At 46.6% G+C, this 22,247-nt stretch overlaps 1 protein-coding gene across 6 annotated transcripts in view; it reads right to left on the bottom strand.

Moving 5' to 3' along the window:
- Positions 1-12,420: 12,420 nt before the first annotated feature.
- The window catches only part of PPFIA1 (PTPRF interacting protein alpha 1), a 131,200-nt gene continuing 121,373 nt past the window's right edge, over positions 12,421-22,247 (bottom strand). For 3 of the 6 annotated variants that reach the window (XM_064287617.1, XM_064287619.1, XM_064287616.1), the window contains 7 exons: positions 21,638-21,813; positions 21,448-21,545; positions 19,544-19,719; positions 18,683-18,751; positions 17,001-17,166; positions 14,741-14,811; positions 12,421-13,822 (listed from right to left, as the gene is read on the bottom strand). In XM_064287617.1, the coding sequence (XP_064143687.1) occupies positions 14,753-14,811; positions 17,001-17,166; positions 18,683-18,751; positions 19,544-19,719; positions 21,448-21,545; positions 21,638-21,813 (744 nt within the window). In that variant the 3' untranslated portion in view covers positions 12,421-13,822; positions 14,741-14,752. The other 3 variants (XM_064287615.1, XM_064287618.1, XM_064287614.1) reach the window with 1 other exon arrangement.

Here is a 22,247-nt window from a genome sequence, read left to right on the forward strand (position 1 = left end):
AAGAACCAGCTTTTGGCTTTGTTAATTCTTTAAATTGTTTTTCTGTTCTCTAATTCATTTAGTTCAGCTCTAATTTTTATTATTTGTTTTCTCTGGTGCCTGATGGATTCTTCTGTTGCTCGCTTTCTATTTGTTCCAGTTGTAGGGACAGTGCTCTGATTTTGGCTCTTTCTTCTTTATGTATGTGTGCATTTATCGATATAAATTGACCTCTGAGCACTGCTTTTGCTGTGCCCCAGAGGTTTTGATAGGAAGTGTTTTCATTCTTGTTGCATTCTATGAATTTCTTTATTCCCTCCTTGATGTCTTCTCTAACCCAGTCTTTTTTCAGGAGGGTATTGTTCATTTTCCAAGTATTTGATTTCTTTTCCCTAGTTTTTCTGTTATTGATTTCTAGTTTTATTGCTTTGTGGTCTGAGAAGATGCTTTGTAATATTTCGATGTTTTGGACTCTGCAAAGATTTGTTTTATGACCTAATATGTGGTCTATTCTAGAGAATGTTCCATGTGCGCTAGAAAAAAAAGTATACTTTGCAGCTGTTGGGTGGAGTGTTCTGTATAAGTCTATGAGGTCAAGTTGGTTGATTGCAGCAATTAGGTCTTCCGTGTCTCTATTGAGCTTCTTACTGGAAGTCCTGTCCTTCTCCGAAAGTGGTGTGTTGAAGTCTCCTACTATAATTGTGGAGGTGTGTATCTCACTTTTTAGTTCTCTTAAAGTTTGTTTTATGTATCTTGCAGCCCTGTCATTGGGTGCATAAATATTTAATATGGTTATATCTTCCTGGTCAATTGTGCCTTTAATCATTATGTAGTGTCCTTCTTTATCCTTTTTGGTGGATTTAACTTTAAAGTTTATTTTGTCAGAAATGAATATTGCTACTCCTGCTCTTTTTTGTTGTTTGCTTGATATATTTTTTTCCATCCTTTGAGTTTTAGTTTGTTTGTGTCTCTAAGTCTAAGGTGTGTCTCTTGTAGGCAGCATATAGACGGATCGTGTTCCTTTATCCAGCCTGAGACTCTCTGTCTCTTTATTGGTGCATTTAGTCCATTTACATTCAGCATTATTATAGATAAGTATGTGTTTAGTGCTGTCATTTTGATGCCTTTTTGTGTGTGTTGTTGACAATTTTTCCACTTACTTTTTTGTGCTGAGATGTTTTTTTTGTAAATTGTGTGTTCCTCATTTTCATAGTAGTTGAATTTATGTTTGCTAAGTCATTATGTTTCTCTTGGTTTTTATTTTGAGTCATGGAATTGTTATACCTCTTTGTGGTTACCTTAATATTTACCCCTATTTTTCTAAGTAAAAACCTAACTTGTATTGTCCTATATTGCCTTGTTTCCCTCTCCATATGGCAGTTCTATGCCTCCTGTATTTAGTCCCTCTTTTTGATTACTGTGATCTTTTACATATTGACTTCAATGATTCATTGTTTTGAGCATTTTTTCTTTTTAAAATTAATCTTAATTTGTTTTTGCAACTTCCCAGGATGTTCTGTTCTGTGACCTTGTGTTGTGCTGGTATGATATTATTGATTTTCTGAACAATTTCCTTTAGTTTTTCTTGTAGCTTTGGTTTGGTTTTTGCAATTCTCTAAGTTTATGTTTATCTGTAAATGTTTTAATTTCACCTTCATACCTGAGAGAGAGTTTTGCTGGATATATGATGCTTGGCTGGCAGTTTTTCTCCTTCAGTGCTCTATGTATGTCATTCCATTGCCTTCTTGACTACATGGTTTCTGCTGAGTAGTCTGAACTTATTGATTCTCGTTTGTACGATACCTTTCTTTTACCCCTGGCTGCTTTTAAAATTTTCTCTTTATCTTTGATTTTGGCAAGTTTGATGATAACATATTTTGGTGGTTTTCTTTTTGGATCAGTCTTATACGGGGTTCGATGAGCATCTTGGAGAGATATCCTTTAGTTTTTCATGATGTCAGGGAAGTTTTCTGCCAACAGATCTTCAACTATTCTCTGTGTATTTTCTGTTATCCCTCCCTGTTCTGGGACTCCAATCACACGCAAGTTATTCTTCTTGATAGAGTCCCACATGATTCTTAGGGTTTCTTCATTTTTTTTAATTCTTTTATCTGATTTTTTTTCAGCTATATGGGTGTCAATTCCTTTGTCCTCCAGACCCCCCACCCTGCACTCCAATTGCTTGAGTCTGCTCCTCTGACTTCCTATTATCTAATTTTGTAATTTTACTGTTAATCTTTTGGATTTCTGAATGCTGTCTCTGTATGGATTCTTGCAGCTTATTAATTTTTCCACTATGTTCTTGAATAATCTTTTTGATTTCTTCAACTGCTTTATCAGTGTGTTCCTTGGCTTTTTCTGTAGATTGCCTTATTTCATTTCTGAGGTTATCCCTGATGTCTTGAAGTATTCTGTAAATTAGTTTTTTATATTCTGCATCTGGAAATTCCAGGATTGTATCTTCACTCAGGAAAAATTTTGATTCTTTAGTTTGGGGAGTTGTAGAAGCAATCACGGCCTGCTTCTTTATGTGGTTTGATATCTACTGCTGTCTCCGAGCCATCTATAAGATATTGTAGAGATTTATTTTATATTTGCTCACTGAGTCTTACCTTGTTTTGCTTTCTTTCAATATACATACATGGGCTACTAGAATGCGCTGTCTTGATTGTTGCAGCCCTTCAATCACTTATGTCCTATTACCAGCTGGTTTGGGCTGTTACCAGACATATAAGCCTAAGAGTCTATTCACTATTCTTGAGTAGAATCTGATTTTCAGTCAGCAAGTGTGTGGTGTAGACTGTCACCTATTCACTTAGAGGAGTAGTGGTGATAGTTGTGTGCACCAGATTCTAGTAGCAGCAGGGAGTCACACTCCGGGGGGGGGGGGCAGGATGCTGACAGGCTTCCCCCAAGTGCCAGTGGGGTAGGTGTGTCTCTATTCCTAAAGCATTTTGGTGGGTGAGCTCTGCAGCTGTACCTTAGGCACCCAATGCAAGTACCTCTACAGATTGGTAGGTGTCACCATCCTCAGACCCCTATGTCAGGAGGCTAGGTGGTCTGGGGGGAGCTTCAGCTCTTAGTTCCCCATTGTGGGTCAGTGAGAGCTCTGCTGAATAGATAGAGATATCATACCTGGGAAACTTGTCTTTCCAGTAATCCACTAAAACAATTACAGTCAGATCCCTATCAGAATTGCCTTTGCATTATAATAGTCACCTTGTTCCCTGTAGGGATGAAAGCCGAAGACTGTGGATCTCATATGCTTGGCTGGAGCTGGTTCTGGTTCTGTTTTTAGTTCAATTAGGGAAGGATTTTTGGCCTCTGGGTTTTTTGTAGCTGCTTCTCTCAGGCCAGGAGAATGGGTTAGGAAAAGACCAAAAAAAGAAAGAAAAATCACAGAGCACTTCACTCTTTCGCTCAGGCAATTCCAATGTTAATGAAGCCGCCTGGGAAGGGAAGGGGAGGGATCAGATAAATAGGAGAGAGGAGCACCCAGAAATATAGACAAAGTTACTTGTTTGGTGCTGTTTTATCTGAGATTCCCAAGGGGCGTGTAGCCTGTGTGTGCTGGCTGGGTCGAGATTGCCCCTGAGGGTCAGGCCTGCATCCTGTACTTGTGCTGTATCAGAAGCCGTGGTCAGTTCCTCCGTTCCCAGTCCAAAGCCCAGCGCCAAGGTTCCCCAGCTGTGATGCTGCACTCCAGGCTCCAAAATGAGTCGCTGCGCTGCCTGTGTGCACTGGCTGGGCTTCCCCCGAGGTCACTCCCAAGGGTAGGGCTGTGCCCCGTGTTTGCACCCTCTCAGGATGCCGTGCTCAGCTCCCCTGCGCCCAGTCCAAAGCCCGGCGCGTTTTCTGACTTGGACACTTGCTCCAGGCTCCGAAAACAGTCACTGCTTCCCCGTGGTTGCTCGTTCTCAGTCTCTGTCACTCAGGTCAACTCCCTAGATCTGTGTTTGATGGTCAGGGTTCGTAGATTGTCACGTATGTGATTGATTCACTTGTTTTTCCAAGTCTTTGTTGCAAGAGGGATTCGAGGTAGCTTCTACCTAGTCAGCCATCTTGGCCCCACCTCCTCATCTATTACTCCCCATTTGTTTTCTTGACTGTTGCTTCCATGCTCATTGATTGGGGATCCAAGTAAAATGAAATCCTTGACAACTTCAGATTTTTCTCTGTTTATCATGATGTTGCTTATTGGTCCAGTTGTGAGGATTTTTGTTTTACGTTGAGGTGTGATTCATATTGAAGGCTGTGGTCTCTGATCTTCATCAGTAAGTGCTTCAAGCCCTCTTCACTTTCAGTAAGCAAGGTTGTGTCATCTGCATATCACAGGTTGTTAGTTAATGAGTCTTCCTCCAATCCTGGTGCCCTATTCTTTATCATATAGTCCAGCTTCTCAGATTATTTGTTCAGCATACAGATTGAGTAAGTATGGTTGCAGTGCAACGAATTACTTAATATGGTCCTTCTAACCTTCGTCTTTGTCACTCCCGCACAATGATAGTGTAGGACTATCTAAATAAGGTGTTTGTGTCCCACCAAGGGGATTGGACAGCTTGCTTCTACTGCAAATAAGGTGCACGGAACACTTGTGGGGGTGGGACCATGGAAGTAAGGTGTGTGGAACCCTACTGAGGGGACTGGTCTGCTTTGTCATCCCCCTAGGCTTAAACGGAGACAGTGGGGGTATGTGGAAGATGGAAGACAGTGAGAAGGGCGACACAGCAGAAGCAAAAGCGATAGTAGGGTCAAATGGCAGGAACCAGGGGTCTGACTCAAGTCGACTGCAGTGGGACTTGCCAACCCATGGAGCTAAGAGTTGTAGCACTTGCCAGAAGAAACCTTGAGCAAGGCCCAGCAACACAGGTGAGAAGCTGTCCTGATGAAGAACTGTATCATGAGTTGCTCCTGCTACTTCTGAGTTGTTCCTGATCCCAAGTTGTACCTTGTTATTTCCCTAATAAACCACTTAACTGTAAGTATAGTTCACGAGCCACTGCAGTGAATTACGGAAAGTACTGAGGGGAGAGGGAGTAGTGGCTGATGTTAGCAATGATGGAGTGGTACAGCAGTTTAAAGTTGGACATTTGGGACATCTTTAACCCTGGTCTCAGAGGAACCAGCTTTGTGCTGATCCTTATAAATGAGATTATTCATTTAATGGTGAAAGTACACAACTCTTCCCTGATTTTAAACTACACAGTATCCCTTGTTCTTGTTTGAACAACTGCCTCTTGGTCTACGTACATGTTCCATGTGAGCACAATTAAGTTATCCATAATTCGTTATGACCCACAGAGTTGAAAGCCTGTCCATAGTCAATAAAACACAGGTAAACATCTTTCTGATATACTCTGTTTTCAGCAAAGATTCATCTAACATCAGGAACAATATCCCTCCTTCCATGTCCTCTTCTGAATCCAGCTTGAATTTCTGGCAGTTCACTGCCAATGTACTGCTGAAGCCCTTTTTTAATTATCTTTACCAAAATTTTTGTAAAAATTTTGTGTGATATTAATGATATTGTTCAATAATTTCTACATTCTGTTGGATCACCTTCCTTTGGAATGGGCACAAATATGGATCTCTTCCAGTCGGCTGTCCAGGTAGCTGTCTTCCAAGTTTCTTGGCATAGACGAGTGAGCACTTCCAGCACCACGTGCCTTTGTTGAAATGTCTCAACAGGTATTCCGTCAATTCCTGGAGCCTTGTGGTTCACGAATGCCTTCAGGGCAGCTCGGATTTCTTCCTTCAATACCAGTGGTTTTGATCACATGCTACCTCCTGAAATGGCTAAACGTTGACCAATTCTTTTTGGTACCGTGACTAGTGTATTCCTTCCATCTTCTTTTGATGCTTCCTGCACCATTCAATATTTTGCCCACAGGATCCCTCAACATTGCAACTTGAGGCTTGAATTTTTTCTTCAGTTCTTTCAGCTTGAGAAATGCTGAGTGTGTTCATCCCTTTTGGTTTTCTAACTCCAGGTCTTTGCACATTTCATTATAATACGTTGTCTTCTTGAGCTGCCCTTTGCGATATTCCATTCAGCTACTACTTCATGATTTCTTCCATTCACTTTAGCCACCTGATGTTCAACAGCAAGTTTCAGAATCTCTTCTGACATTCATTTTGGTCTTTTCTTTCTTTCCTGTCTTTTTAATGACCTCTTGCTTTTTTCATGTATGATATCCTTGATGTCTTCCCACAACTCTTTTGGTCTTAGGTCATTAGTGTTCAATGCATCAAATCTATTCTTGAGATGGTCTCAAATTCAGGTGGGATATACTCAAGGTCATACTTTGGCTTTTGTGGGGTTATGTTAATTTTCTTCAGTTTCAACTTGAACTTGCATATGAGCAATTGATGGTCTGTTAGGCAGTCGGCCCCTGGCCTTGTTCTGATATTGAGTTTTTCCATTGTTTCTTTCCACAGGAGTAGCCAATTTGACTCCTGTTTACTCCATCTAGTGAGATCCATGTGTGTAGCTGTCCTTTATGTAGTTGAAAAGAGGTATTTCCAATGAATAGGTCATCAACCTTGCAAAATTCTATCATGTGGCCTCTAAGAGTTTCTGTCAACTACTGATTCTTCTTAGTTTCCAACTTTTGTATTCCAATCACCAGTACTTACGAATGCATCCTGATTGCATGCTTGATCAATTTCACACTGCAGAAGTTGGTAAAAAATTTTCATTTCTTCATCCTTGGCATTAATGGTTGGTATGTAAATTTGAACAATAGTTTATCAACTAGGTTTTCTTATAGGCATTATTAATATTATCTTATCACTGACAGTGTTATACTTCAGGATAGATCTTGTTCTTTCTGTTAACAAATGAGATGCTATTTCTCTTCAATTTGTCATTCCCGGCATAGTAGATCATATGATTATCTGATTCAAAACGGCCAATACTAGTCCATTTCATCTCACTGATGCCTAGAATACTGATAACTAAGCATTCCATTTCAGTTTTGACAACTTCCAATTTTCCTAGATTCATAACTTTGTACATTCTGCGTTCTGATTACTAATGGATGTTGTCATGGATTGAATTGTGTTCAACTAAAATATGTGTCAACTTGGCTAGGCCATGATTCGCAGTATTGTGTGGCTGTCCTCCATTTTATGACTGTAATTTTATGTTAAAGAGGATTAGGGTGGGATTGTAACACCACCCTTACTCAGGTCACCTCCCTGATCCAGTGTAAAAAGAGTTTCCCTGGGGTGTGGCCTGCATCACCTTTTATCTCTCAGATAAAAGGGAAGCAAGCAGAAAGTTGGGGACCTCGTAGCACCAAGCAGCACCAGGAACAAAGCACATCCTTTAGATACAGGGTCCTTCCACCCGAAAATCTCCTCAATCAAGGGAAAATTGAGGGCGATGACCTTCCTCCAGAGCCAACAGAAAGAGAAGCCTTACCCCGGAGCTGACGCCCTGAATTTGGACTTGTAACTACTAGACTGGGAGAAAATAAATTTCTCTGTGGTATTTCTGTTATGGCAGCTCTAGGTGACTAAGACAAACGTTTACAGCTTTCTTCTCATTTTGAGTCATGCCGCATCAGCAAATGAAGGTCCCGGAAGCTTGACTCCATCCACATCAAGGTCGACTCTACTTTTAGGAGAAAGCTCTTCCTCAGTCATATCCTGAGTGCCTTTCAATCTGAAGGGCTCATCTTCTGGGACTATATCAGAGAATATTCCACTGCTATTCATAAGGTTTTCGCTGGCCGATTTTTCAGAAGTAGATCACCCAGTCCTTCTTCCTAGTCTGTCTTAGTGTGGAATCTCCATGGAAACCATTCCTTCATGGATGACCCTGCTGGTATTTGAAGTACTGGTGGCACAGCTTCCAGCATCACACCAACACACAAGCCACCACAGTACAACAAACTGACAGACGAGTGGTACTAGAACTCCAAATTCATGGTTTAGCTCTAGGAGATCCTTCCATGTCTATTGCAGCTTCTAGTAGCTGCCAGCAATCCTTTGAGTTCCTGGGCTTACAGATGTGGCTGTCATCATCTATCTCCTCCCCACAGCCCGTGTGTGCCCCCACTGCTCAACCAAAATCAAAACCAATGACCTCCACAATGGTCACTTTAAACTTGTTTACTTAACATCTCAGCAGCATCAAACACTGCTCACCAATCAATTAATCTTTTTCTCTCTATCACCACCTCCCTTGTCTACTCTCTCTCCCAAGTCACAGCATTTCATACCATGTGTGGTAGAGACTTGTAGTGCTTATCCATCTCTGATTCTTCTCTCATCCCTGGGAACACCATATTTCCCAGCACCCTTGCAGCTAGGTGGGGCAAAGTGACCAGTTCTAGCCAATGACATGAAAGCGGTCGTTACATTGCAAAGCCTTCAAGAAATTTGCATTGAATATCTAATGTAAGTAATAAATAAACCTTGTTAGTTAAGCCACTGAGATTTAGGGGTTAGTTTTTTATTTCAGCATTACCTAGCTTATTTTGTTGAATACACCACACATATGCAATATGCCATATTCCAAACTGACGTCTCTGCTGGCATGACCTCACTCCTGAGCTCCATATTCATATAGCCACCTGTTTACTTGGCCAGCCGTACTTGGACATAAAACAGGTATCCCAGAGTTAACATGAACAAAAAGAGCTCTTGATTTATCCTTGAATGTGCCTTTACTTATAGTCTTTCCTAGCTCAGTAAAAGATACACCACCCCCCACGCCTGTGTGGTCCTTGATTACTCTTTCCTTCATGCATGTCCCCCCTCCCCATTTCCGACATGTCAGCACATCTCGCCCTGTCATTCCTCTTCCTTTTCACTGGCAGCCACCCTCCTAGGTCAAGTTACCAGTCACTCTTTTTCCTTTCTTCCTACAGCAGCCTCCTAACTGTCTTCCTGCTCCTGCCCTTGTCTACCCTCCACCCTCATCCTGCAGACATTCTCTATACTTGGGTAATTGAAAAAAAAAAGTGAAATCCACACCGTGACACCCCCTGCTTTAAACCCTCCAATGTGTTCCCATTGCACTCCATATCCACACCCCTTACTGTGGCTTCACTACCCCTGTTATGAACTGGCCCCCACGTTTCCAACTGCATCTCCTACCTCCCACCCCCTTGCTCCCTGCATTAGAGCCACGCCAGTCTTCTTCTGACCCAGAACTCCATGATCCCATTTCAGCGTCTCTGCACTTACTTTAAGCATCCCTGGTGGTGCAGTGGTTAAGCGCTTGGCTGCTAACCGAAAAGTTTGGTGATCTGAACCCACCCCTGGCTCCACGGGAGAAAAGACCTGGTGATCTGTTCCCATAACGATTACTGCCTGGGAAACCCTATGGGGCAGCTCTATCCGTCATGCGCAGTCACTGTGAGTCGTAATCGACTGAATGGCAACAGGTTAGCACTCGCTTTTCCTTCTGCTTAAGAGGTGCTTCCTGTCCACCTGAAGTAATGCCGCTTTGTCCTCCACCACAGTTGGTCCCTCTCCTTCACAATGACTTGGTTTACTTTCTTTATGATGCAGTCACTATCTGAAGCTACCTTTTTACTTAGGTGCTAGTGGATGCCCCACCAGAACGTACGCCACGCCACCATATCCCACATGACTAGCACAGTGCCTGGAACGCAGCAGTGCTTAACAGGTGGCTGTGGATCCAGAAGACAGAAGGTACACGCGAGAAGAGACAAAAGGCGAGGCAGTTAGAAGGTTAGTTAGGAGGTCCAATTTCCCATACGTACAATCCTAGAACCCCAGAATACAGAAATTGGTAGGGAGGGAAATGATTTTTTTTTTCTTTTTTAATTCCCGGAAAACTAACACACTGATGAAGGGGAAGGAACCGTTGGCTTCTTCTGAAGCTGACTGGGAAAACATTCTAAATGTTCAAAACCAATCAAGTCCCAAGCTGTTGCACAAGGGAGGTCATATGAAAACAATTGTATCTAACACAGGCTGACCTGCACTGGTGGTCCCTGAAACCCTGTCTACGAAATAGTATATGCGTAGAATTCATCGTAGACACTGAACAGGCTGCGTACACAATGAAAAATAATTCTGAGCACTCCATGTTGTGTGATCCAGGTCTCCCTAAAGTCAGCTTCTCCCTCCCTCCCTCCAATCCAGCCTCCACTCCAGTGCCACAGAACAATTAAAATTCCCGGGCCTCACCTCCTTTATCCCAGTACACAGATAGAGACAGTTCCTCTTGCCAGCCAGGTGGCGTCCTCGTTTGTCTCCTCACTGTCCCCCAGCACCTAGAAATGTCTGCACACAGGACTCAATAAATGAATGCTGCATTGCATTTTAATGGAGCAGGGCCCCCAAACCGAGTTTTAGCTAACTCCCCAAGGAGGCCTTACACGTTCAAGTTCAAAGATTAACTACCCTAAGGGTCAAGCCCATGCGCATGTCAGGGGTCATCTCGATTACTCAAAGTCTTCCGCCTTCTCTTGGCCCCGCCCCACACATCACTGCCAAGGCCCGAAGATGCCTCCTTGTCCCCCGTTGCAGCATGGGCCCTTGTTGCCAGGGCGTTCTCCCCTCCTGGGGCATGACGTCAGCGCTCCGGCTCCCTCCTCTCTGCTGACGTTGCCCTTCATGTGAGGTCAGCTTCAGTGTGGAGAGGGACACGAAATGCTGGCCTCAGACAACAACACTTGAAACAGCACCGCTGTGAGCCATGGAAACATCACCAGCTACTCATTTTCACCAAGGAATTAAGAAAATGCAAAAGAGAAGCAAAATTATTTGAGGCATTTAGAAATGTATTGGTACACGGGCACTTGGGATAACAGTAAACACCACTCTACCTTTCTCGCTTCCCTCCCATCTATCCATCGCCAAAGAGCAGGGCTTCCAAGGGGTTTGTTCGAACCCCTGCCAAGAATGCGCATTTCCACCCCAGATACACTGAATCAGAATCTACACTCAACAAGGTCTCCAGGTGGTTCTTCTGTACCGTCAGTTTTGAGAACCACTGCTCTACCAGCGGTTATGAGAACTGGTCCCCAACCAGCAGCAGTGGCATCGCCTGGGAACTTGTCAGAGAGTACATTCTCTGTACCCTGGAACCCTCATCCTGAAGGAGGGCAGGCAGGACGTGGTTAGTCAAAAGCAGAAAACAAAGCCCAAACTCACAACCACCTGATGTGAGACAGACCGACAGGGAACCAGGTGAGGCAAACGGCTGGCCTCAGAAAAGGCTAACGAGGCACGCTGGTGTACTTCTCAACAGACTTTTTAAAGGCATAAAAACTGAGGACCTGATGAATCCAGCATCGAGAAAACGTCCACAGCGTAATGAGTCAGTGAACTGTGTTCTTCTCAGAAGCTTTCATACCTCCAGCTGTGCCTGGCTTTGGTCAGCCAAAAGGGAGTGGGAAAAGCAGGAAGCGCTGCGTTGTTTTTAATCTCATACAGAAGTGAACCCCCCCGACCAAATGCAGAAAACGAGGCTGCCCCGAGTTAGACTGTTAAGACTGGGCAGGAGAGGCTCTAACCTGAGATACACAAGTACCCGAGACGAGACAGGTGCAGGAATCAGGTAAAGAAGCCACGAGTTAGTCAGAAAGGAGGTGTTAGCTGTGGGAGCAGTGAACAGGATGCGAATCCCAAGGCCGCAGTTCGCAGGGCCCACGCCAGCCCTGCCTGGGCTGGGGAGGGGGCGGGGGGGGCGCCTTCAGCCTCTGCAGCTGCCCTGCCAGCAAGCCCACCTCTCGGGCAGGGGGGTGCGGAAGGTACGTACCTTGCAGGCTGCAGCATCTCTCAGTCTTGCTCTGGACCACCTGGAGCAGCCGGCCACTTGTGAGCTGCCTCCCCAGCACCCCCTCCCCTGCCTCCCAGGAATCAACTTTCACCCCTTCTGTTTGGGGGGCTGGAGCTCACTGCCACCTCCGAGGGTGGCCCTGCTGGATGACTGGTTTGAGCCAGTCAGTGTGTCCTCTCCCCTCTGCCACGTGCCTCAGGACTGCAGCTCTGGTCTCAGGAGCAGGCTTCCCCAGTCCTGGGGGTCAGGGCTCTGTGGCCCTGGGAGCCAGCTCATGACCACTTGGAGAGCGCAGGCCAGACAGCTCGGACATGGCGAGGACACAACACACACCACGCAACCTCGTCACATCACTGAGCCCTACAAGTGCCTGGCGCACAGAACTCCATAAGTAAATGGTGCGTTGCTTCTTAACGAAGCCGGGCCCCCAAACCTACAGTTCTGCCTGTGGCCAGCCCCATCCGCGGACTAGCTCTGGTTTTGGTTGAGACAGCCGACCCATCTCCTGTGCCTTTCCGGTCACAAGGGTCTTCCCAGGTCCCCTTCCCCTGGGTCTTTGTGACAGAGAGCTGGAAACCACATCCTACACTTCCACCCTGCAGCTTTTTTCTTCTCGCCAGTGGTTTCTAGAACTTGCGCGCGGTGAGGGAAACCAGCTGCAGGTAGTCTCCATGTCATGACAGCTTGTTCTCAGTGTTTTTTATTGGCAGTGGAAAACGCTTCCGCACTTTATTGAAAGAAGGCAATAAATAATACTGTGATAAAAACAGTTCAAAAGCAGACTGTACATACTTTGTTACATCATCAAGAAGTTCACAAAAGACGAGCAGAGAAACGGACAGTAACATTGAATCGTACAGGCAAATTAAAGGCAGAAACGGAATCGGAAAAAGACATGCTCTGTTTAGCTCCATGTACCAGCTGCATAATAAATAACGCACCAGGATCTGAACACAGTTCTTGCTGGCTCTTTAATACGCCTTTAGAAAGTCGAAGTTACACTTGCTACATCTGCAATCCAAAGTGGCCACATCACCAAAATCTACAAACGTACGTCTAGGTCCGTCCTTTAAACAGGTTTACAAACGATGTAGAAAGGTGACTTACGTAAGAAAAGTAAGGCTTTTATTAAAGTCGCGCTACACGATTTCCAGAATCTCGCGCCTTCGTCCCGGCGGTGCCCCCCGTCCGTGAAGCGAGAGCGCGCTGTGTGACCGGTCGTCCTTCTGTGAGCCGTGGTGCCCGTGGCCGGCAGGCCCCGCTCCTGGAAGGAGGGCCGGCAGGAAGGCCCAGGGGGCCGTCGTCAGCCCGGCTGCCTCGGCCGAGCGCCCAGTCTCTGCCCGGCCCCGGCGTCTGGTCGGTCACTGCAGACGAGCCCCCCGTCCTGCAGTCGGTAGTGTTCTGTGCAGTCCAAGTTTGACTAGAGGCTGATGTTTAACACCGGATATCTGAAGCCTGTTCGTGCTACAGAAGAAAGTATTCCTTGCTAGAAAAAGGAGCCAAGGTCAGTCATTAAAATACAGCAACAGTTGCTTGCAATGAAGTCTTCTTTCCAAATGATTGTCCCAGCGCTAGTTTACGCTGGCCAGGGGATAAGGCCTGCGGCTGCGCCATGACAGACACTTACAGACGTAGTAAAATCCTTTCCTCTCTCATGGTTCATTATTAAAAAATTAAACAATGATAATTACAATAAGTGCATAATTTACAAAAGCCCTGTATTTATTCATAGGATTTATACATACAAGCCTTACAGTACATTCATCTGAAGGACTAAAATTAGGTGTAAGAACACGGATTGATTTGAAAGGATATTTATAGCCTGGATATACCTGAAAAAGTAAGTAACTATATAAATGAAGAGCCGTAAGTTTACATAAATATAAGAAACATTAAATTCTAAAATATTTTCTCTATGGTATTTGTGAATTTTTCACTAATTAAAAACTCTGTAATAAAATATCTCAGGGTCCACAGAACAAGTATGAAGAGATCCAGGGCTCCGCCGAGCTCTGAAGCGCAGTCCTGTCGGTCTGCAAGTGCCGCAGCGTCACCTGTAGAAGTAGTGTGGGTAAACTGGAAAACAAAACCAACAGAAGGATGCCTCAGATGAGCCGCAGTGCTGAGGACCCCAACTGCACCGCTGCCCCCGGAGCCTGCCGCCCACTCTCTGTGCCTGGACAATCACTAGCCAACACACTGAGGCCCAGAAGTGTCGGCGAGTGCATTCCCTGACTAACTTCATTTTGCACAGGTCTAAAAGTTCCCGATTTTTTTAAAAAAGAAGAGAGAGATGAAGAAAGCCATGAAGTACTGCCGCTCTGACACCGACAGACAACAGAGCAGGAAGGGACACCAGGGCCTCAGAGCTGGGGGTCTGGGCCAGGTTAGTGGAGCCCCCTCTGCAGGCCCCTGGGCCGGGCCACCAACCAGCATAGCTGAGCAGGGCAAGGCCCTGGCCGCTGTGTCCCTGAGATGGCAAAGCGTGGTATCAGACAATGACATGGCCTCAGGAAGCCTCACACGGTACGTGATGACCCGCAGAACTCTGGGGTCCGTGTCAGTTGAGAATGGGCATCTAAAGCAGAGTGAGCCTGCGCAGGCACACTCGGGAGTCAGCAGTGTGCAAACCAAGTCGGAGCCCAATGGGCTTGTCCTGGCACCTCAACAACTCGGGGTGACAAAGGGCCCAACTCGTGTCCTTTTCTGCCATGTTCTACATGCTCCTCAATCTCCCCCCAAAAAACAGAGAGAAGGAAGGCATTACCAGGCACACAAAATAAGTCAGCACTTCCAGGGTTAAGGAAAGAGCAGAAACACGTCTTCTTCCTTAAAAACCAGAGTGGCAGAGCCACCTGACGGGCGCAGAGAGACCGCGTGTCTACTTGCTAACTTCCTAAGCTGACTGAAGCGGGCTCCTGTGCCAAGATCGCCATCAGGCTCCATGCTTGCGGAGCACGCTGCACCTCTGCACGGGGCCACGCGCTTACTCACCAACAGCAGGCGTTAGCAGGAGTAGGTCCGCACGGTGGCCGAGTCCAGCCTCTGTGTCCCCGACACGTCGCCTGTCCCGACACCGCATGAGGAGTGTGCAGAGCACAGCGTGCAGTTAGTGTCACACAGCAGTCACACGCGGCACACACGTCACATGTGGGGCACACGCACCTCCCCGCAGGGCACCCCGAGGCTCTGGGAGGCACTGTCTGGTGCCAGGGAGTGAGCTAGGAGGATCTGGGGCTCACCCAGGCCTGGTCCCTTCTCCCGCAAGGAGCCCTAGGATGCCTGGAGGGAACTCTAACATAGCAATGGTTTGGGGCACCATCGGATATAAAAGTGGCTTCAAATGTACAAGTCTACAAATCACAGCTACTTAAAAAAAAGTGATGGCTCTGTCTCTCCTAAACTCTTCTGATGACTCACAGGCCAGCTGGACTCTTCTTTCTGACCTAAATATCGGCATGACTGCAAGAGTAGGGGAGGACAAAGACATGTCTGAGGGGCCTGAAGCCCGGTCTCAGCTTCTGCCTGAAACGACACAGACCCCTGATGTTGTTCAAGAAACACGCTGCCCCAAGGTAAGCCCTCTCCGCCAAAATCACAAGGGACTTTCAGCAAGCCGAGCGGACGTGTGGTGCTCCCGGTTTAGGCCTGTCCCCTCCAGGTAGGCCTGGGGTGCTTTCTATCACCATCCAGCCAAGGGCCAGGAGAGATGCGAAGATCGGGGCTGGTGGTGGGAACGAATCCTCTTTACAAATCCCTTATTGTAAAAAGCCACCAGGACAATCCATTTTATTACATTTACGCTTTGGTTATTTATACAAGGGCAAAAAGTCTTGTTCTCCGTAACACAATCCCTACACCGTATTTCTAGAATTTTTTCATTTATCCACACTCTAACCTCAGTGTTGCTGGACACCTAGCAGGGGCAATGTGATTATAAAGAGACAAGGAGAAGCTGACGCTGAGAGGAAAACAAGGACGCTCACTGAGACTACTCAGTAAGTTGACAAAAATTAAGTTGAAGGCCAAGTTACAGTTAAAATCTATAAGAAATATCTATCTGCACACTCTTTGGAAGAAAACTGCTCATCCTTAATGAGCTGCTGGTTTTTCATTCCGTAAGCAGCACCGATGCACTGACAACAGTGCCCTGCTGTGCCACGCTGGTGTGGGCATCTCCAGCCTGACGCAGGCTTCCTCAGCGCCCTGTCCTCTGGGCGCCGCACAGGTGAGCGCGAGCCGAACCCACACCAACTACGGCCATGGGGGCACGTGGCGGGAGACCCATAAACACCACACGCAGCACCGTTTTGAAGACCACACACTTTCCGGGAGCCTGTCCCTCTGTGTCACAACTAAACTCCAATGCCACCACGCTACCACACGGGCTCAGGTGCTGTTCTAAGGCCTTATGTGAGTTACTCACCTACCCTCCCAGCCACCCTTGAGGAAGACACTACAGTGACGGGGGCACGCAGTTCCTAAGGGGCAGAGCCTGGCTGCAGACGCCAGCAGCCTGGCTCTCGAGTCGGTGCCGCACCCACTGCTGCACGCTGCCTTTCGGTGGATGAGTGTAAGGTCAGAGCTGAGAGGCTGTCCTGTCCAGAAGCCACGGGCCATCCTTCACCCTCTGTGCTCTAAAAGCACGTGGCTGGCTGAGGGTCAGCTGTATCTGAAACGGTTCTGGCAGTGCCATCTTCCGCTGGCATATTTAACAGGACGAGCTAGCTCCACTGATGACATCCCCGAGGCTCTCTTTCCCTGTCCCCCATCCTTCTACAACAGGGAGATGTATAACAACAGGAAGGGTGGGAAGGAAAGGCGGAGCCTCCAAAGGGTGGAAACCGTACGTGATTTAAAATTCACTCGGTCACTTCCCCAGTGGGGAGAGAAGTCCCAGGAGTAAATGACACAGTGTGAAAGCTACCAAACAACTATTTACGAAGAGTCTGCTAGTGCTGCCTATCACCCCCACGTACTCACAGACACGGACATCAGTCTCATGCTCTGACAACACAGAGAGACGCCTGGCTCGGTTAGCTGGCAGAACTAAGAGTCAACTGAACAAGAATTAAAACTTCGGTAAACAAATGTTAGGATTAATTTTAAGACATTCAAACTTGGCCATGCAACAGTACTCAAAGGCCTCGCAGTATATTAAACAGGCTATTTGAAGATCATCACGAACGTTCCAGCCACAAAGCCGACCGACCACACACCCGCAAGTGACTGGCTGGCACCTCACGTGACCTACCGTCCATCTGCATCTTCTTTGGCTGCATAGAGGGTGATGACATCGAAGAAGTGACCCTGAAGTTCGCAGGGAGGGTCTCTGCTGAGCCAGCAGCTAAGCCACGAATGTCCTTTGGTCTGAATTTTTTCCGCCAGGAAGGTGCCCTCCTAAAGCTTTTATCATCATCCTGGTGAATTAAAGAATAGAAAAGAAGATGACTTTTAAGACAAAGGATGTAGCACACAGTACAGTTAGCTGTTCTTAAAAGTGATCGCTGGAACCTTTCATGTGTTTTGTTCACATGTATTTATAGCCTTCCTGCTGACCATATGGAGCCCTGGTGGCGCAGTGGTTCAGAGCTCAGCTGCTAACTAAAAGGTTGGCAGTTGAAATCCACCAGCTGCTCCTTGGAAACCCTACAGGGCAGTTCTGCTCTGTCCTAGAGGGCCACTATAAGTCGAAATCGGCTTGATGGCAATGAGTTTGGTTTTACAACAGTGTAATTTATGGTCCAAACGGGAAACCTCTGAGAGTGGGAGGAGGAGCTGGGACCCTGACTGTGCAGAAACCAGGACAGTCCTGGGCTGCTGGGGTCAGTTCCCCGAGCTGGCACCACGCTTCACCTCTCATCCTGCAGAATATGATACTTTTTAAATCATCAGTACTTTCTGAGTTTTTAAACAGCTTTTAAGCTTCTGCCGTTAAGACAGCGAAAAGCGTTTCAGCCCTGAGCTGCCCTACTCTGTCCCTCGTCAAACACGAGTTTTCCTGGGATCTGTTAGTGAGAATAATAAATAACACTGTGGAAATAAATGAGCCATGGTTTTGTATAAAGGGAAATTACTGCTGTGTGTGCATGTGTTAATACACTTCTGAAACATGACCCAAAGCACAGGGGCTCTGGGGCGACACCCAGCTGTCCCCAAATGCAACTTACAGGCTTCATTCCTGTGCCATACCCCAGGGGCTCTGGGGCGACACCCAGCCACCCCCAAATGCAACTTATAGGCTTCATTCCTGTGCCACACCCAATGTTCTACGATACTTCTGTGAATTGTAAAAAACTAAACTGCCCAAAAAACCACTGCATTATTAAAAATTGGAAACCCTGGTGGCGTGCTGGTTAAGTGCTATGGCTGCTAACCAAAAGGTCAGCAAGTCGAATCCACCAGGCGCTCCTTGGAAACTCTACGGGGCAGTTCTGTTCTGTCCTATAGGGTTGCTATGAGTCAGAATTGACTTGATGGCAATGGGGTTGGTTATTGAAAACACTAGTTTTTTTTTTTTTTTTAAATTGTGTTTTAAGTGAAAGTTTACACATCAAGTCAGTCTCTCATACAAACGTTTATATACACCTTGCTATATACTCCTCGTTGCTCTCCCCCAATGAGACAGCACACTCCTTCTCTCCCCGCTGTACTCTCCTGTCCATTTAGCCAGTTTCCAACCCCCTCTGCCCTCTCATCTCCCCTCCAGGCAGAAGCTGCCCAAACAGTCTCATGTGTCTACTTGATAAAAACACTAGTTTCTTAATGCTCATTTGCTGGTAACTTTGTGAACTTGTGAAGCCGTCTACACGTTTAGAAGACACGGCCTGGCGACACGGTGTTCCTGGGTGTACACGGTGTTCCTGGGTACGCTAAAAGACATGTTCCCCGGGTAGAGTTAACACAAACTTGGAAAACATCAGATCAGAAACTCACTTCATCGAACCTTCTGTCAGTACCCATGACCAAGAGGTTGGTGAACTCCCTTTCCAAGACGGCACGAGCCTGGAATAATAACAAAATAAAACAGAAAATCCCAAATCTTTCATTAATGTAATTTGAAGCGCGTCTTTAAATCAAGAATTTAAAAAAACACAATACAGCTCTGAAAGTGCTGAGCCGTGGCAGCACTGTTGGGGGCACGAGGGGGTTGAGGATACAGGGTTATTGGCAACAAATGACTGGTGTGAATTTTACTAAAATAAAAATTGTAATAAAACAGGAATTCTGATTCTCGAATGGGCCCACCACTCAAGAAGAATTACACAAGGCAATCACTCAGAGAAGCACAACCTCCCGCGGCGCCCCTGAAAACGCCTTTTTCCTGTAGGCACTAAGTCTGTCGCGTTTTCAAGCACCTGTCCTGGAATTAAAGTTGCTCCTTGTTTTGTATATTGCATGGCTCTGATGCTTACAACAGGAAACGGAAAGAGGACAGGCAAAAACAGTGAGACGTTAGGTGCTGAGGGTCCTGAAGCAGCACGTGATAGATGAGGCGTGGAAAGAGATTACTAATTATCTCAGGGTTCTCCTTAAGTTTTCTCGCATTTAAACAAGTAACTAAATGTCCGTGATTAGGAGAACAGATTTCAGGCACTGACACAGCAGAGGGCACGCCAGGCTCGGGGGTCACCTGTGTGAGCCTAACACATCGACTCAGCAGAGGGCACACCGGGCTTGGGGGTCACCTGTGTGACCCTAACACATCGACTCAGCAGGGCACACGCCAGGCTTGGGGGTCACCTGTGTGAGCCCAACACATCAACTCAGCAGAGTGCACGCCGGCTCGGGGGTTACCTGTGTGTTCTGCGTGGGGATCTGTAACAAGAGTGCCAGCGCGTTGAAATCGAAGGTTTCATCTAAGGCCACGAGTGCGCCGTGCACACCACTCTCTATGAGGTTGTTTGCGTATTCTTTAAGCCCAATGGACAGGATCCAGCGGATGACTCGGTCGTTGCTCCAGACAAGCACGTCTGTGGGGGAATCACAGCAATGGTAAGGGGGGCTTCAGAAGGCTGTCCTTCTCACATACACCCTGCAACGCAGAGGAAGGTCCCCACCGTGCTTCTGACAAAGGACATGGTCTCCACGAGTGCTGCAGACACGGCCCAGGGGACAGATGGCCACTCACTGCATTTAGACACGGGCCTCACCCTTCTCCATCCCCATGGAGACTCTTCCATTAGAACTGATTCTTGAAGTGAACCCAAGCCGGAAGAAGTTACTATGGACACTTTATTTCTAGAGAACAGGAAATGATGGGGAACCAAGGAAAAAAAGAATTCAAACATCTCCCAACTAAGAACAAGTTTCACATACAGACTCCTGTGTCCCTGAAACAACGTTCTTCACTCATAAAATGACGGCACCACATCTGGGCACCATGCTCAAAGCCACAGAGACCTCTGCCTCCAAGCTTGAAGACGGCGCTCACGTCGTCCCATTGTGAAAACACAACTTGAAGGTACTCTCCATCATATCAGAGATTTGGGGTGATCTTATACATTTGTAAGTTATCAAATTTGCTGTACCAGAGACCTAAAAACAGCCACTTTGTAAAAATACATCCAAATGATTGCCAATTACTTTCAAAGATGGCTCTTATCAATTGTAAAAAGATTTAAAACATACACAGAAAACAAACAGATTTACACAGTTTATCTCCAATGTCCTTTTCTGGATAAAAGGACTGACAGACAGACAGACAGACACACACACAAACACACACGCGCATACATAATAAATGTTAACTCACCATTCTTCTCACGATTCACATCACCTTACTTAAGGATAATCACCCTTCAAATAGGGCTATTGCTCACTAGAAACCCTATCTTTGGCTTTAATTTCTTTATTAATAAAAACTCAGGATACAAACAGCACTATCCTCATGAAGGCGGGGTGAGGGTTACGTAAATTAACCCACGACAGTGCTGGGAGCAATGCCTGGCCATAAGCACTGCCCAGTAATTATCATTACCACGATGGTCATCAGTGATTTCCTTATGGTCCCCAAGTTCTGGGAGACCGAACTTGAGCCTAATGTCTTGTTTAAAACCAATCACTGTCCTTGATTCCTCTGGAGGACTGCCGGATGAGAAGCTCCCCCGACAGAGAAGGGAATCCCTTGTCTTCCGGTGAATGCCCCATGCTCACTTACCCCTTCCCCCCAACTTTGTTTCTAACTGAAGGGCCTCGTCCTCTCTCCCCGCGGAAGCCTCCGCTCCTCAGGACCAGCTGTGAGGCTCTGCCTGGCGCCTGCCACAGAGCAGCACTGGGCTCCTCTGTGCCCCGGAGCCCTTGGACACATCCGCGGCAGTGCTAGCCGGGTAATCGCGGGGCACGCTGCAGGGCCCTGCTCGTCCGTGCTGCTGCTGCCACCGTAATCACGGGGCACGCGGCAGGGCCCTGCTTGTCCGTGCTCTGGTGCCCATCGTCTGGGTGGAGGAGTACACGTGGTGCCACAACGGGACATCTCTAAAGCCACAGGAAAAATGTGGAGCCGAAGACTTACCCTCCGGGCTGCTGTGAGCACAACAGGCGCAGCTCCTGAGGAGCAGCTGAAAACAGCCCGCTGTCATCTCCCCGCCCCTGTGTCGTGCTGCCAGCCTAGTCTCCACTGGCAGCATTTCCCGACCACGAAAGCAGGAAGCCACTGGGATGCAGGTATGCACCAAGCCAACGAAACATAATATACTGGCCTTTTATCTCGTTCTGGCTCTCTTCCCTTTTTCTTTCCAGTTCCTTCCGGTCGTAATTTAACCTTCGCAAGCACATGATTCCACACTGGAAACTGTTTCTATGATTTAAAAGAAAAGAAAAGATTACTTAGAGAGGCAGCAGTTGAACAGCCTCAAAAGAGATCGGGAGCAGTGACTTGCACCAGCCTACCTGTGGAAGCTGTCCACCATCTTCAGCTGCCCCCGCAGGTCCTTCTTGGTCAGGTGGTCCAGCATCCTGGCGTCCACCAGGCACTCCATGAAGTAGCTGCGGTACTGGGGCAGGCCCAGGCTGGGCAGCCACTCGTTACCAATCCACTCGTGGTTCATGTCCCCATAGGCGAGTGTCTGCTCGTAAGAAGCGGGGAGGCTCAACTCAGAAAATATCCAGGACGTGGTCACGAGAGCAGCTCAGAATCCCTACACTGGATTTCTCATCTATCACACGCTCTCAAAGGCTGACTCATTTCTCATTTGCCACCTTTTAAATGCCAGTAAATTTTATACGAAAGAAATCGTACCATTAAAAATCTGACTCATTTGTGTTTTTAAATTTAACTTCTTTGCCAAACCACAACAAGACTGAGTACAGATTTCCTTTCTGAAATCATTTTCATTTAGTAACATAACAATAGAGGATGATCACGACTCATGAACAAGTTTGAAGGGTCAGCCTAACTGACACTCATTAAAAAGATCTCTGGCTCGTTTTTAATGCAAGCACTTTATTTCCAAATTCCCTAAACAAAATTTACGTTAATTTCAAAATCAGAAAAAAAGTG

This window comes from Loxodonta africana, chromosome 7, assembly GCF_030014295.1.
Source record: "Loxodonta africana isolate mLoxAfr1 chromosome 7, mLoxAfr1.hap2, whole genome shotgun sequence".
In the NCBI taxonomy this organism is placed as follows: Eukaryota; Metazoa; Chordata; class Mammalia; order Proboscidea; family Elephantidae; genus Loxodonta; species Loxodonta africana.